This window comes from Peromyscus californicus, unplaced genomic scaffold (genome assembly GCF_007827085.1).
Source record: "Peromyscus californicus insignis strain IS unplaced genomic scaffold, ASM782708v3 Scaffold_11__1_contigs__length_118956290, whole genome shotgun sequence".
NCBI classification, from domain to species: Eukaryota; Metazoa; Chordata; class Mammalia; order Rodentia; family Cricetidae; genus Peromyscus; species Peromyscus californicus.
Genome location: NW_026294402.1, coordinates 30,022,433 through 30,039,505, shown reverse-complemented (window position 1 = coordinate 30,039,505; position 17,073 = coordinate 30,022,433). Strand labels below are relative to the sequence as shown.

Below are 17,073 nucleotides of genomic sequence, written 5' to 3'. Positions count from 1 at the left end.
AGAAAGCCTTGATCTGAGCGCATCCCGTGTCTAAGTTGCCATTCATTAATTAATGAACAAATTAGAGAATACTTCCTCAGTCTGTCAACTTGTCCCTTGAAGAATATTCATTTCCAGGGCGATTGAGAGTCTCTACATTCAAAATGTGAAACTGATACTAAATATTCATTTAGATGTAAATAAAAAAGGAAAGGAGGAAGAGGGGGAGAATCAATACTTTTAAGCATAGGAGGGAGGGAAGAAATAGAGGAAGGGGAAGAGGGAGAGAGAGAAAGGAGAAAGAAAGGGTCAGATGAAGAAGGAAGGGAGGGAGGAAGAGTTATGTGTGTCCTCTAGCTTCTCCCGTACAAGTCCCCATTCTATTTAAGGGCCTCGGGTGGGAGCTGATCCTAGAACCAGCGGCTGCCCTGGTCCTCCAATGTCCACCCTCTCTCTCCTTGCCTGGTGCTGTCTGCGTTCTGACTGTCCTCTGTTGTGCTGTGACCCAGTCTCCTTCCTTCAGTGACAGCAAATCATTTAAAAAACCCACACCTAGCCTGTCACACCTCAGTTAAACGCCCGAGGAGTCGCCAGCCTGGCATTTGTACAAGCATCCAGACTTTGAATTGGAATTCGAGTTCGAACTGCAAAAAGACAAGAAGAGAAGCTGGGAATCAATAAGATGAAAGGCTAGCTAAGGTCTTCAGGGACAGCAATTGTCTCGATTTTGTAGCCTTGATGAGCCTCGTGGAGATAATAAAAACATGAATGATACTCTCCCTCGTGTACTCACAATAATAATACGAGTACTAATAGTGATGGTAATAAAAGGAATATATTGCCTCCACACCCCATCCTTTGCCTTGTATTGCCCCTCAGTAGCCTTGGGGCCATGGACTAGCAGCCTCTTATTCCTGCAGAGCTGTCTGTGGGTGGAGTTGGCTGGAAGAAGAGTTAGTCTTCTCGAGCCCTAGGAGTCTATAATTCCAGAGCAGGGAGCTCACAAAGTTTTTTAAGTTATAAAAGTCTTTGATTCTGCCAGCTATGGCAGCTCCTTGTAACGCTCACTCCTCACGGACTGTCGAGGAATGCTTAATACTAGAGCGCCTAGCGATATTGTGTGTTTTCTCTCCTCAGCTCCTTACAATTGGTTATGGACTAGAAGACCATTCCTATGTAGGGATGGGGTGTGAACCATGCTGTTTCCTACTGCAGGGTGACACCGATCCTGAGAAGTTAACTTCTGCTTTCCAAGGCCACAGGCATGTTTGTGATGGGATATGGCCGGGAAGCCAGGTGTGCTGACTGCCCCAGACAGGGTGGCCTGCTGTAAAAGTCTCATCTTTTCTGGTCTGCTGCCTCCCAGTGAGAAAGACCTACACATCTTATGTGCAAAAGGAATTTATTCACAGGAAGATGCTAGATGTAGTACAGGGACTGAGTGAGTGAGAGGCCTAGTCACATACTTGGAGAAAGATATCAGGGAAAAGGCTCTTTCTGGCAAATGAGATTCTGTAGGCACTGATGGTCTAACCTGTCCCTTAGCTTCTAGTGACAGAGACATCATCAGTTACGAATTTAGCCATTCTATTACACAGATAACTATTAACATTTAAAGCGGTCTCAATGTGGAGAGGTAAAAATGTCACCTCGAATCCCTCAGTGATGTCCATGCTGATGTGAAACTCAGGCTTTGCCTATTCATAGTCATACAGAGCCATGTCTAGGTGCCCAATTATTCTGTATTCATTCCCATCATCATGTCTTTGAGTGTGTCCCTTCTACCTGGGATGTTTTTCCTCCTCACCGTTCACCTGGATTCTGCAAAACTGTCTTTTATTCCATTTCTATACAGCTTTTGGGATCATTTCCTGAATGCTTGGCATGGTGGTTGACTCCCTGGTCAGCACTGGATAAATGTAGAAGGAAGGTATGCCCCAACTGGTGAGGCCTGGGAACATGGAGGAATCACTTCCACCTAGCTGCTCTCTTGCTGGCAATCAGCTAGACCAGGACCCACAGGGAGGAGAACAATTGTGGGTAGCTTGGAGAACCTGCCGCCTCCTGAGTCTAGAAGCGAAGGGAAAGCAGCATCAGTGTAGTAAAACATCCCTACAGGGGAAGTCATTAGCAAAGAACACTTAGTTAAAAATTAAAGGCCTTAAGTTCTTTGTCTAGAGGCCCCGTGACCTGCTTTTGGCAAGCTGTGAGAGCTTTTGAAAAGTCACTCCGGTGCCTCCATCCTTTCCCCAGAGCAGCGTCCACCTGCTCATTCTGTGTTGAGGGGCTCTGCTAGGTGTAGTGGGAGTTACTGATGTCCTAAGATACAGGCATTTTCTGGGATGTTTTTCCCCAGTGACCTCCTGAGGAAGCAGACTCCATGGGCTCTCTGCAATGCTGTAGAGGGGATTTCATGTCCTTAGCCTTATAAATCAATTTTAATTGTGACAACAGAAACATCAGCAGCAAAACGGAGCCAAATGGGCTGGGACCCTTTTCTGCACTCTCTAACTAGCTCAAATTAAATGCTGAATTGTATTTTGGGGTCTGAGTTTTGTCATGCAAACGAAGAAAAACAACTTGCTTTCCAATTTCCACATGCAAATAGAGAGGGAATTGTTGAGACGGAGAACATATTTTGCCATCTCAGTGGTTCTAGGAAAGATAAGGCGCTCTTGAAAAAAAAAAGTTCTGCAATTTGTCAGCTGGCAGCTTATTAAATACCCAAAACAAATGTTTATATAGCATTAGAGGGACACTGTCAAGGTCGGGAGGTTCCGAAATGGACCAATTCTCCGTTATTCATAACCGTTTGAAAAATCTCTTGTTTTTCCTTCCCCCCAAACAAATAGGTCTATTCTGTTTCCTCTGCCTTAGGAAAAAAAAAAACAGGCAAAATGCCAGCTCTCCTGTACAGGCCTCGGATAATAAACTTGAATGCATGGCCAGTTGTTCGGCAGTCATGTGCAGTCTACAATAACAAAGTCGCACAACCTGGAGCCTTCGGCTTCAGCCGAACTTTCATTAAGAGGTGCTGGAGGACAAGACGTTTGTGGTCCTGCAAACAAGCCCTGGCTCATATGTGCTAGGAGCAAATTGAAAAACAGAGTATCTTCCATGTGTTGTGATGGTGGGGAGGGTGGCATTTCCAAACCACAGACAAGTCTTATTGTCAGGTGAGGCCCTAATCCAATCTCATGACCACTCCACAGGCAATGCATGCTGGGAAGCACAGAGGAGAGGCAAACAAGGCGCTCTGCATGCCCATGAAGGTCCTATAGTTTAGTGGGCCCGTGGAAGGGTGCTTAAATAGTTGTAGTGCCTGTAGAATAATTAGGATTGGAAGTTCCACACCGATGCTAAGAGAAAAAGCAGGAAGTAAAACATGAGATGGTACTAACCCTTGAGTTTAGACCAATGACCTCATGGTAAGGTAATCTTAATTCGGAGATTGCTTATTAACCAATTGTAAGATTCAATTCCTCTGTGTTAACTGAAAAAATTAAGAGGCTCACTAGAGATCACCAGAGGCTTGGAAGTCAAGGACAAATACCCTGGCTGGCTCCTATGCCATATAAGGTTTTGCTATTTTTCCACCTACAGGGAACAGCTACGTCCCTCCAAGATCCAAGTGACAAGCTTACATGGAATAGAGACAAAGCGCTTTGATATAGTCTCCCAGGCCTGGTGTACCCCCCTCCCCTCCTCCCACTTCTGGTGTATCCCCCCTCCCTTCCTTACAACCTCTGGGATCTCTTCTCACATCCAGTTTACTTGAGATGCTCTGAATTTTGGCAAAGAAGTTTTTCCTGGGGCTCTAGGGGTTTAGGTGTGAAAAAGTTCTCCTCCTGTGATGACATGTCAGTCCCTCAGCTTGTTTCATAGCTAGAAATAGATTTCTGTCATTCTTAATAACAGTCCCGTTTGGTTTGGGAAGGGCAGTGTGTGGAGTCACTGGCCACACAAGGCATCAAAGTGGCGGAGTGAGGGATGATGGGAGGGGGAGAGCTGTCAGCTCCTCGCTCGCACTAGACTAAAAGCATGTAATTCACAACTTCTGTAAGCTTGGGAAGTTATCATTTGAAAGTTGTTGCTCTAGAGTGCCTTGACAGTCTAACAATGCAAAATAAATCTTCCATTCACGCCTCTCCAGCAAGCACGGATTCCAGGAATATGCAGCAACAGCGGAAAACAGTGATAAGTTTCTTGTTATGTCCTGGAAACTTCCAGAGCCTCCACACTGTGCTGATTACCATATATTGGATTTCTGCAGAGCTAGGGGACTTTGGGGGAGGCCTTCTTTCTGGACAAGACTTTAAAAATATTTTTTATAACCCCCCCCCCCCCCCACCAAATCCCACCAGTCTCTCCAGAATCCTTGATTTCTGCCCGTTCCAATCTGCACCATTTCCTCTCATTAGGATAAGTAGCTTGCAAACATTCTTAATGTGGGAGAAAGGAGAAACCCTAAACGCTGGAAGCTTGTCTGTGCTCCGGCCTACACCTGGGCATCACTAGTGTTTCAGAGGCCAGCAGTGTGTTGACAAGTGGAGAAATTGACTCCCAAGGAAAGGCTCAGGAATGGCTCATAAAATGGACATCTGTTTAGAGGAGTAGCTGAACGAGATGAAGACCTCATGGGCTACTGAGTCTGGAACACAGAATTAATCAGGGATGCTGAGCAGAGAGGGCAACTTCCACCTTCCGTCCAAGTCCTGGCTGCATCTCTGAGAATGTGATGACTGTTCGAAGGTTGTCTTAAGCCCTACAAGCCCCTTGCTCTCCCCGCGACAGCTGTGCTGCTGCTGTGCATCTGGACGTTGTGGGGGAAGAGGTGGCACACTAATGAGCCATGAGGACCATCTGACAAACCCCATCTGCTCCATTCTATCGGCCACCCAGGCTCTCTGCCTGTCCTGGCTGCTCCTCAGGGCACCTGATGCTCCCTGCCCAGCCAGTGCAGAGAGAGTTGCAATTCTTATTCTAAGCTCTGGCTACAGCCAAACTCTTGAGCCGCCAGCCAGCAACTGTATGGCTGTTGCCATGTGTCAACTCACATTGTCTTCTTCCTTCTGTTCGGGGAAATCCTATCTTCACCAGGGCTTTTTTGGAACTCTCTCCCTCCTCCCATCCACTTTCTCTAGGGAAACTCTGACCAGATGACATTGCTGTGGAGCCACAAAGTCCTGGTCGTGTTGTTGTGGCCTCTAAGATCCAAGCGGATAGGGAACTGCATCTGGTTGTTGGTTGCCATGTAACTTAAAACCTCACATGAGTCGACGAACAGAGACGTGCGTGTGTGTGTGTGTGTGTGTGTGTGTGTGTGTGTGTGTGTGTGTGCCAGAGACAGTGACAGGCACAGCTATGCTTTCTCTCATAGCACGACCTTAGCAGTGTGCTTCCAAAAGAAATCAGATTCAGACTTCCAAATGTTCCTTTGCATGGCTAGCTTCAGTCTGAGCCCATGCCTCCCACTACCCTGGATGGAAGTGTACATCTTCTACCACCAGTGGTCAATATGAGCAGGTGGGCTCTTTTTAGGGTTTCAGAACCTCCAAACCTGATTCACAACCAAGGTATTTATCTTCATGCTCAGACCTAATAGTTTCTGTTCAGTAAAGAAACCTCATGCTACCACTTAACCTATTCTTTCTATTGTGAGTATAAGAAATGGAAAGTTAGAGGCCTGTGTTCACCCTCCTGAGGAAGTTTGGGGGCATTTGTGACAATTTTGTATATGTAGCATTTGTATATGTAGCAGGCCTTTGCTAAAGGTGCTTGCTAAGTGTGGCTGATGCTACCTGGAAGAGTGTGTGTGTGTGTGTGTGTGTGTGTGTGTGTGTGTGTGTGTGTGTGGTGTGTGTGTTCTCCAAGCTGACCATTCTGGCTTGGCAGACAAATCTCCTTTCAGTTTTTACCCAGAATCTAACAGTGCTTCCTGTTCAATTCAAACCCCACCCATCAGTGACTATTGCCCAGGGGATAGAATTATGTACACTAAGAATGTTTCTACTAGGAAGGTAAGGACACACACACACACACACACACACACACACACACACACACACACACACACACACTCAGAGAGAGAGAGAGAGAGTCATTATTCTGCATTTTCAGTACTCACAAGGTTCCTGGCACAAAGAAGACACATTTCATAGATGCAAACAATGATTTTCAGACCAGGTTCCCACCTGTGGATTTCGGTCACAAGGTGTATTAGGCTTAGTAATTAGGCTTTTTTAGACTGCCTTGCCTTTGGGTCTCCATTTTCAAAGTACTAAGCTGGGAGCTGAGGTCTCTTCCTTGGAATGAGCAGCTTGTCACTGCCACTGAGGTGCAGGCTAAGGCAGTGGGTCACTATGTTTCAGACAAGTCAGACAATGGTCCCATTCTGGTCTGGACAATGCCTCTCCATTTCGCATTGAGTTAATTGAGAATGTCTAAAGAAGGGGACTGTCAGAGGACCTTGGACTGCAGCTCACAGCCCTGGTGGGATGGCATTGCAGAACATAATGAGTAATGCCCATTTCTCCATGTCCTTAGCCATGGCTTATGACATGTCAGGCACTGTTTTCCCCAGTTCAGACCTAGAAACCGACTTCCATCATTGACATCAGACCCACTCCTTATAATAATGTCCAGGCTTTTTTTGAGGGGGGGGTGAGGTGGGGGTGATAGAAACTGCATGAAAATAATCCAGCCACTTGTTTGAGGTGAAAATAACTTGACTCAAGGACTGTGCCTTCAGATACCTGGGACCCGTGAAGATGAAGGCATCTGCAGCCTTGTTTCCCTTTGTGACTGAGGCATTAACAAGGCTCTGGGATTCACTTCAGAATCATTAAAAACACGTTCATTAGTACAAAGCACCTGGTACCACCTGTGTGAGAGAAGCAAATAAATTGGTGGAACTGGGGCCCTCGCAGCTTGGTGCACCTAGGGTAGTTCCTCATTTATCTCCTTATCACAATCCATACTGCCGAGATGATTTTTTTTATTAAGAAGTTATAAATATTCTGGACCAAAATATTATCTCGAGATTTTTGTCCACCCAATGTGCACAGCAGGTAGACAAACTTATCCAAAGAATGATTGAAGAATGAATTCCCTTTTTGGAAGCATGGTACCTTCCTAATCACCCTGTCTACCATTAACCCTTTAGTTACTTAGACCCATGAATAGAGTCAACTGGTGTGGTGTATAAAGATGATGAAGTTCAAGCAAAGAGACCTCTATTCTTAGTAAGTAGTAGGGCACTTACCTTAAAGCTATTTATTCAGAATCTACACGGGGATTCCTTTTAGCCCCTCTCCTGTAACTATGCCCCCAATTTAGAGGATTCATCATCAATATAGAACCACTTACATTCTTTTGGCCATAAGGCCTTAAGAAAAATAAAGTTGGGGCTGGAGAGATGGCTTAGTGGTTAAGAGCACTGGCTGCTCTTCCGGAGGACACTGGTTCAATTTCTAGCACTGTCATGGTAGCTCATAACTCTGTTAACTTCAGCCCCGGGGGAATCTGATGCCCTCTTCTGGCCTCCATGGGCACAGCAGGCATGCGGTACATAAACATAAATGCAAGCAAAATACTCATACAGTTGTTGTTGTTGTTTTTTAAAGAAAAATGAAGCCCACTCTTACGACGTTGGCTTACCTCGAAACAGGTAACATGAAGCTCCTGGCTTAAACACGTCTTACTATTCCCTAGGTTCATTATGAGTTTATAACCATACCTACCTGCAGCCAACTTCCAGCAGTCAATGATGGGACATCTGTGGTACAACTCAGCCTTGGGGGGTGACTGGGGTGGAGAGGAAAGGTTATGGAAATGAACAGTTAGCTTTTCTGGGCCCTAGACCTGTTTTCCAATGGGGTTCATCTTGTAAGGTTGATGAGGGAATGGAAGGGACAGCTCTGAAACCACATGCTACTTGGCACAGGAAAGGCACTCCACAAATGGCAGCTATTATTTTTATTATGAGATGTGCTTGCTTGCTTGCTTTTCTTCCCAAGACAGCTCTTATTGACTCTTAATAAACCAAAACCACACAACTGCAGACTTTCAACTGGCTTAGTAGATGCCTCAGAAAACCCATACCTGAGCTCATCCACCATAGACAAGGAATTGGTGTGTACTTTGAATCTTACTGACCAGATGACTTCTTTCTTATTATATGTCTGTTTTCCACATGCCAAAGCTCATTCTAGAGATGATTATTGAGTTTTCAACGTTTATACAAAAACAACACATACTGTACAGAGATAATTGCCCATTGGAGTTGTAAGAAGGAATCAGTTTTCTATAAATATAGAATATGCAAATTATTACTAGTGTTACATGTTAAAATTAGAAAGTAGGTAAATAGCAAATAAGAACAGCATTTATTCTTTATAATTCAAATGCATGCTAGCTCAATTATCCTATAAGTGTGTAGAGAGTAGGCAAATTGGTTTTTCCCTTGTGGAGAAGATTTCTCTCTTGAGTGTCTAGTCATTTTGGTCAAGGGTGAGTGGGGACACCGTGGGCAGGGTCACAATGTGCAGGACTGCTTAGTGGGAGCAGTGTGGGTTTTATGTCTTTGTGCTCTGGATTCTGTCTCAATTCTGAAGGGAGTGCATTAGAAGGTTTAGAATGTTAAAGCTAGGCAGTTTCTGAGGAAACCAGGGTCCTGGCTAGCTTGTAGTGCAGCCATCCAAAAGTCCATTTTAGAACCCCTCAGGTCAAATTTCAAGGTGAGAGCAGAGCACATCTCTCAAGTGCTCACAAAGTCCCTGGGGTGCTGGTCATCTCCTCCTTCCAGCCTTCCTCTCTCTCTGCCCCTGTGGAGAGGTCAGTGGCCCCAAGGAAAGTAGAATCAGAGACCCATCTCTCCTCCAAAGTCTGCCCCCTTTGTTCTAACAGCCTAAAGATGCTCTGGGAGCTGTGGGATGCTCACCACAATCAATAATTGTCCAGGAAACAAACTCAGGGAAGGGAAATGAGTGATTTATTGAAAAGGCCCTCTGAAATGGCCCAAGCAAGGCAGTCCTTCTAACCACAGGCACAACACCCAAGGGAAACAGTGGACAGCGCCTCTTTAAACAAATGAACATCCCTTGGTACAGTCAAACGCATTTAAAGGGATCATGATTCTGCATGAGAGGGACAGCCTGTTGCACTAAAAACAGGAGTAAGGTAAAGAGTATAGAACGTGTGTGTGTGTGTGTGTGTGTGTGTGTGTGTGTGTGTGTGTGTGTGTGCCACATACGGAAGAACTAACTCTAATGAAATTAACAGGAATGAGGAAAAAACAAAACCAAAACCAAAAATGAAGCAGCTAGACCAGGGATTCCTACTGCATGGAACATCTTTTCAGGATCAGAGGAAGCAGAGGGGATGACCAGTTCTCACTGTACCGCAGATGTTCCCTTTTGCATCTGTCAACTGAACAGGATGGAAATGAGGATCTTCCTGAGTTTGATGGGTTTTCAAAGCTGGAGAACGCGGCATGCTGAGGGTAGTGGTGCTGGCAGTTAACAAATGCCAGTGGCATGGTGACTCAGCTAGCATAGGACCCAAGCATTGCAGAGAGTCGAGGGCTTCAGGCCTGCAAGGGCAGCCATGGCTCTCCCTGACTACTCAAGCACTCATCCTATGGAAACCTGGTCCAGTGGCTGATAAGATAAAAAGGTCAATTATTGAATCTACTTTTAAAAAGGAACTACTTGTTTTACAGAGGATAAGTAACGAAAATTTTTTGTCTGAGTTTATCAAATGTTACTGGACTGGACATTGTTAATATATATAATGGAGTTTTTCGTCTGAATCTGTCAAATGTTAATGGACTAGACATTGTTAATGTAATTCTTGACTGTAACCTTCATTTATTATTTTAGACAAAAAAAGGGGAAATGTGGTTGATATATTGTGCACCCCAATAAACTTATCTGGGGTCAGAGAACAGAATAGCCACTAGATATAGAGGTCAGAAAATTGTGGCACACATACCTTTAATCCTAGCACTCCAGAGGCAGAGATCCGTCTGGATCTCTGTGAGTTTAAGGCTACACTGGAAACAGCCAGCCATAGTAACAAGAGCCTTTAATCCCAGGAAGTGATGGCAGGAAGCAGAAAGGTATAAAAGGCATCAAAAACAGGAACTAGTCAGTTAAGCTTTCAGGCTTTCGACAAACAGTTCAGCTGAGATCCATTTGGATGAGGACACAGAGGCTTCCAGTCTGAGGAAACAGGATCAGCTGAGGAACTGGCGAGGTGAAGTGGCTGTGACTTGTTCTGCTTCTCTGATCTTCCAGCATTGACCCCAGTACCTGGCTCCAGGTTTGATTTTATTAATAAGACCTTTGAAGATTCCTGCTACAAGTGATCCTGCCCAGGATGAGTGCTTTGTGTTTGCATCCTTCTGGCCTCAATGACAGCAGCACTCATGTAATGATGTAGTGAAGAACAGTCAAACGCAAGCCAGGTCTCAGATGAACCAGCAGATTCCACTGAGCTCCTCGGCCTCATTTGTGCCAATGCCTCCAGAAAGTGAGACACTGGGGATAATAGAGCCACAGCTGAACAACTGCAGGCAACTCTGGATGTCCCAGTGCCATCTGGATGTAAGGCCAGAAGAGGTCACAATGGGGACTCATTGTAACCCACAGGTGAGAGGCTCCCAGAGTCCTGATTCCAGACCTTGGCATCCCCGCGGCTTGCCTCTGGGTATCTCCCACACAGTGCCTCCGCTGAATCAGTTGGCTTTCAAATCAGTGGCCCTGGAAAAAAGCAGAGGCCCAAGAGTCCTCACTGATTAAGGACAGTCACTGAGCGCCACAGAAGTGTGGATCAATCTTGATTAGAGTCTCAGGAACCGTTGGAGGAAGTCTCATCTTAGCAGACACCAGCGCGGCGCTGCTCTCTGGTGCTCAGAGCATCTGTCAGAGATCAGCCTGAGGCACATCTAAATGGCTAGGGCCAGGGACACCGCACATCCAGGGGAGCTGCCAGCCGTGTACCAGATGAAGTGTTTTCATAGGCGGTTGAAGAAAAGGCACAGATTATAGACCAGCTCTGTGAAATCACATGTGGTTCATCAAAAGGGCAAGAAAGTGATATGGGACAAGGAACAGAGAAGAAAGGATGTATTTTAGGGAGGCAGGATGGCAGAGAACGAGCAGCCCAATAGGCGTTAGAAGAATGTAGAAGAATCCTGAATCCTGTCTCTGCCATTACTAGCTGTGTGGCCGGTTCTCGAATCTCTCCAAGCTGCAGTTTCTTCGCCTAATTAAGATAACATCTCTTCCACAGAGTTGTTGCATGTAGTAAATAAAAGCATATTCACGCTATGTTTAGAGTGCTGCCGTAGGGTTTCAATGAAATGTGAGCCACTCCTCTGTACTATGTGTGCTGTTTAAAGTGGAAATTATGTAGTTGCCCTGTGTGTTGGAAGGAAGGGACTTTAGAGTCATCCCAAGTCTCTGGAAGTACTATGGAGAAGTAAGTCCCCATTGATTGACAGTTATGCCATTGGAAACACTGCCTTCTGCCAATTATGTGGACTCTATATGAAGTTCTTTGTTGATTTCAGGTCTGCTTCTGTCTGGAGTCTATCACTTGTTCTCCAGCTTCCAGGTTCTGTTGGGATTCTTGTAGCCGTTCGGCCTCCTTAGATAGGACATATATTAGACAGCATCCCCTCTATACCCACTGGGTATATAATACCTTGCCCATGACAACCCAAAGCCCTATTGAATTGAATTAGATAGAGCTGGTGGCCAGGATACTGGGAATAATGCCTGGGAATGAAGATGAAAGATGAGTACATGGTGAGGACCCATAAGTAGCTTTAGGTATCTAGACCCTACCAGACCTAGGGAAGGAGGAAAATGAGAGGACAGAGAGGCAGCACTCCAGAGACACAACATCAACAAGGGATGCCCTGGATGCTGACAGTCTGGGGTGCTGGACCAGATGGCCAAGTTCAGCCCTGTCCTCCAGGGAGCCTTGCAGATAGTAAGCTTCTATTCCTCTAGAGGTCTCAAACTTTCTCAGAAGGGCTCCAAGCTAGGTGCTGCTCATGGAAACATGGAAAAAGAGGGCGGGGAAACAGGGAGCAGTCACCTGACATCACTCCACCCTCCTAACAAAGACAAAATAATACAAATATTAATTTCTAAGGCATAACGTGCTGTGGAAGTGTGAGTGGTCAGGCCCTTTATGCAGAGGCTGTCTTCCTGCTGTTTGTCACAACAGAGCTGCTAGATTATTCTTCCACTGGCCTCCAAATCACCAGTGGCAGTCACTCCTTTCTGGAGCTCCTCAGCAGACCTCTTCCCACAGTGACAGCAGCATGGGGTCCCTTGGTGGAGCTGGGTCAGCCTGTGGAAGATGGACCAGAGGATGCAGGCATCCTCACATTTCCAGCTGGGCATAGGATAAAGGACCAAGCCTAGGCCTGTGAGAAGGAATTTACCTTTAGACAACCTGTCAATGCACATGAAGTGTTTGGGAAATTCAGAACCAACTTGGAGCTGGACCCTGCATATGGTGGAGGCCCAGAACACCTGGGATCCAACCGATCATGGCAAATTAAATTGGTCATCTTATTACCAGATTCAGATGTATTGCAAGTGCTTGTAATACTTCTCATGTAGTCTTTCATTCATTCATGCAGCATTTTTCAAACACCTCTCACTGTAGGAAGCCTCCTTTCAGGTGCGGGAGAGAGGGACAGCCATGGTTGAGATGACCCCAAAGCCCTTCCCCTCTCATTTCATTCCTGTGATTGCTTTCTTTATGAGGTGGATTAGTCCATGGTTAGAGTCACCACAAGCAGAGGAGGCAGGTGTTCTGAGTTTCAGTTTACCTCAGGATTAAACTGGCTGTAGATGCTAGTTACGTTCCTTAGTTTTCTGAAGGAAGCTTTATAGTAACATTTAAAAACATAGGTAGATATGCTGGTATACACCTGCAATACCAGCCCTCAGGAGGCTGAGACAGGAGGAGCTCGAGGTTAGGGCCAGGTGAGAACCATAGGTCTCTGGCCTATCTAGTCTTATTGTTCTTGGTCACCAGAGCAGTGTCAGAACTGGGTTCCATCTCACGGGGTGGGCCTTAAATCCAATCACATAGTGGCTGGTTACTCCCACAAGCTTTGTGCCGCTGCCGCCCTAGCACATCTTGCAGGCAGGCCACCATTATAGATTGAAGGGTTTGTAGCTGGGTTGCTGTTTACTTTTCTCCTTTGGTAATGTGCAGAGTACCTTCCACTACCATGGGCACTAGTCAGTATGAGGAAGGCTCTAGGTAGACACTAGCCTGCTGAGTAGACTGGGCTGGTTAGGGGAACTTGAGTCTGGCTTGTATCACTTCATCTGCATACCTATCAAGAAGATCCAGGGCTTCTGAAGTGTTTCCAGGGGCAACATCTGAAAGGTGGAGGGAGGCAGGACATCCTCACGGCCACTACCCACTACATCTTACAGGTCAAAGCAGTCAGATTCTGCCCAAACTCAGGGCTCTCCAATAACCCTAGCTCTTCATGGAAGGCGTGTCAGAGGGCCTGTGACTGCTGACTAGAAATGACGACCTCAGGAGTGAGACACCAAGACTCAGTTGTCGATCCTGGCTCACAGCATGCCTCCATCCAACCATTCAGCCCACGGTTCCTGAGTGTCTACTGTCTAGTAAGTACTCTGCCAAGTGCTTCCATTTGAATACTCTGTAACAAAAGCACCATGCTCCATCTAAGCCAGTGGTTTTCAACCTTCCTATGCTGTAACTTTTTAATATAGTTCCTCGTGTTGTGGTGACCCCCAACCATAAAACTATCTTCATTGCTACTTTGTAACTGTAATTTTGCTATGATTCATAATGTAAATATCTAATGTATGACCCCAAAGGGTCATGACTCACAGGTTGAGAACCTTTGATCTAAGCCAAGGTCTAGAGGATACTGGGACAGCTGAAATGGCTTCTTCAGCTTCAGACATTGCTCTGCACACAGGCACAGGGACCCCAGGCTTGTACCTCCACTCCCCAACTCGGAGCTGACAGAAAATCCTATATAGGATGTAGGCTGGCTTGACATCTGTGTCTAGGGAAGACCCAGGGCACTTTGCATTTTTTTTTTTCTTATTCATCTATTTATTTTATATCCCGGCTGCAGCCCGCCCCCATGCTCCCCTCCCAGTCTCTCTCCCCATGCCCCCTACCACCCTCAATCCTCTCTTCTTCTATCTCCATTTAGGAAAGGGCACATCTCCTATGAGTATCAGTAAAACATGGCATATCAAGTAGCAGTAAGACTAAGGACCTCCCCATGTATTAAGGCTGGGCAAGGTGACCCAGTACAAGGAATAGGGTCCCAAAAGCCAGTAAAGGAGTCAGAGACAGCCTCTGTTCCCACTGTTAGGAGTCCTACAAGAGGATTAAGCTACACAACTGTAACATATGTGCAGAGTGCCTAGGTCAGTCCAATGCAGGTTCCCTGGTTGTCAGTTCAGTCTCTGCAAGCCTCTGTGAGCCCAGGTTAGCTGATTGTGTGAGCCTTCCTGTGGTGTCCTTGACCCTTCTGACTCCTACACTCCTTTTTCCTCCTCCTCCACAGGATTCTTGATCTCCACCTAAGGTTTGGCTCTCTGCATTCTCTGTGGGTCTCTGCATCTGTTTCTATTAGTTGCTGGGTGGCATCTGTCTGATGATAATTGGGCCAGACATCAATTTGGTCACAGGAGACCACCAGTTCAGGCTACTTATCCACTGTTGCTAGGAGTCTAGTCTGGGATCCTCTCCATAGACTCCTGGGAGATTCCCCTGTGCCAGGCTTCCACCCAACCCCCAAAGACCTTCCCCAGGAGTCCCCTCTGTGTCCCTCCCAACCTGATCGCTCATATTCCCATCCCCTCCTACCCTCAGTCCATTCACGAAATCTCTTCTATTTCCTCTTCCCCAGGAGATCTGGGTGTTCCCCCACGACCTCTCCTTGTTTCCTAGTCTCTGAACCCAGGGCACTTTGAATGAGTTCAGAATAGACCCTTGATGAGCTCGGGTGTTCAAAGTGCTTTAAGCAGCTCAGATAGCGGAACCTTGGCTAGTCAGTTGCCTTGGTGGGTTCCTGCCACAGACAGAATGTTGTGTCACTGCTGGTACAAGACTGATGTCTTAGACACACAGGGGCCGATCAGTCTCCGGGGTTCTAGCTGTCATCTTACCAGCTGGGATTAATTAATTTTTGGGGGTATAAAGGAACTTTAACAAGAGACAGGAAAAAAAGAAAAGAAAAGAAAGACAAAAGAATCCCAAGCAACCTGACAAGACTGAAAAGAGAGAGAAGCAACCCTGTTGCTGAATTGGCCCAGATGAAGCACGGGGCAAAGGCTGGCAACTGTATCTGGAAAGGGCCAGGCACCTGCTGCCAGGCTGGCTCCCAGAGGGCAAGAAGGAGGAAATGATGGACTGGGGGTGGGGGGCAGCAGTCAGGGACCAGGACCAGGTATAGGGCAGGACCTATGAGCTGGAACTACCTGTAGATTTTTCTGGACTCTTTAGCATCTCTCGAAAGAAGATTAGCTTGATGCTGATTAAAGCTGAAAACCCCCACCCGCTCAGTATGCTGAGTGCCTGACTCTAGGGTTCCTGAACAAATTGTTTTCCCTTTTCATGCCGATCCTTGTGAACTCTGGCTCAGCCTGGGTTGCCCATGGGGACATGGATGGAATCGGAAGCCCAGGTTTCCTCTTGGCACCTAGCTGTCAGAGCCATCCCTAAGCATCCCAGCAGGAGGGAGACAAAAAAGCCATCTCATCCTTGGAGCTGGTGTCTGAATGTGCAAATGAGCTGGAGAGTCCTCAGCCTGGGATGAATCCAAAAACAGGTCCAGGGAGGACCTGCCTCTCCTAGTGTTTTCTGTAAGCTTGTGTCTACCACTGCTCCGTGAGGCAGTTAGGCATTAAGTTACCAGAGATTTGTAAGGCAGTCACTAGAGTTCAGAGAGTGTCAGCAACCTGCCTACAGTCACACGGGTAGCCGTGAACATAGTTTCCAGTCTGCCCAGCAGAGTGCCTACAAACAATATGTGTTGCCTAGAGCAACAAAAGCGTTCCTGGATTAAAAGAATGTCCCTCGCCTGGTGGTGATGGCGCACACCTTTAATCCCAGCACCTGGAAAGCAGAGGCAGGCAGATCTCCGTGAGTTGGAGGCCAGTCTGGTCTACAGAGTGAGTTCCAAGACAACCAGAGCTACACAGAGAAACCCCGTTTCAAAAAACAAAAACAAAAACCAAAACAAAGCAAAAGGGTCCCTCAAACTTATGCTTAGAAGGCAGGGAAGATGGTTCAGTTGGGAAAGTGCTAGTCTTGCAAGCATGAGAACCTAAGTTTGATTCTCAGAATCCATGTGTAATAAATAAACAAACAAACAAAAGCCCAGTATGGTGGAGAGTGCTTGTAATTCCATAACAGGGGAGGCAGAGACAGGTAGCTCCCTGGGGCTCACTAACCAGCCAATCTTGCATACTTGCTGAGTTCCAGATTGATGAGAAACATGCTCTCAAAGGAAAGAGAGAGAGAGAGAGCAAGCCTTGAAGAACCACACCTGAGGCTGTCCTCTCCTCCACACACATGCCCTGGCACTTTGGTGACTCTGGGGACCATTTTGTGTGTAATGCTTTAAGATGTAAAGCAAAATATATTTAAGCATAACAGAAAGCAAGGACACTGAAATACAATTGAAAAAATATTTAAGGTTGTGGCGAGGTAAGGCACTTGCTTTCATGATTAATCTAACACGCGAGCAATATTCCCCACGGCTCTAAGAACTACTACAATTCCGAGTGGTGAGGTGATAACTGATATTTTGAGATTCCTGCAAAAACAGCAAGGAAATGTGAAAATACCTGTGATTTTAATAGGTGGCAAAGTCACAAGTAATTGTTGTCACTATTGGTTCTGTTGTGTATCTTATTATTAAAGGGAATACTGAGCTCCTCAAGGGAATACTAAGTTTTTTTCTTTTTTTCCCCCCAAGTTTCTTGACTCTCTTGAATTCCTCCACATCAACTCACAAAGGGAAGATGTGCCCTACAGGGCACAGAGGGGGAAGAAACT

The 17,073-nt window shown here is 46.2% G+C and overlaps 1 protein-coding gene across 6 annotated transcripts in view; it reads right to left on the bottom strand.

Annotated features, from left to right (window-relative positions):
• Positions 1-17,073, bottom strand: part of Kirrel3 (kirre like nephrin family adhesion molecule 3) — a 569,791-nt gene that overhangs the window by 382,438 nt on the left and 170,280 nt on the right. For 2 of the 6 annotated variants that reach the window (XM_052756035.1, XM_052756053.1), the window contains exon 1: positions 9,973-10,311. The exons of 1 other annotated variant lie outside the window; for it this stretch is intronic. In XM_052756035.1, coding sequence (XP_052611995.1) covers positions 9,973-10,051 — 79 coding nt within the window. In that variant the 5' untranslated portion in view covers positions 10,052-10,311. Of the gene's footprint in view, positions 1-9,972; positions 10,402-17,073 lie in introns of those variants that run through there. 3 more of the 6 variants (XM_052756062.1, XM_052756069.1, XM_052756079.1) reach the window with 2 other exon arrangements.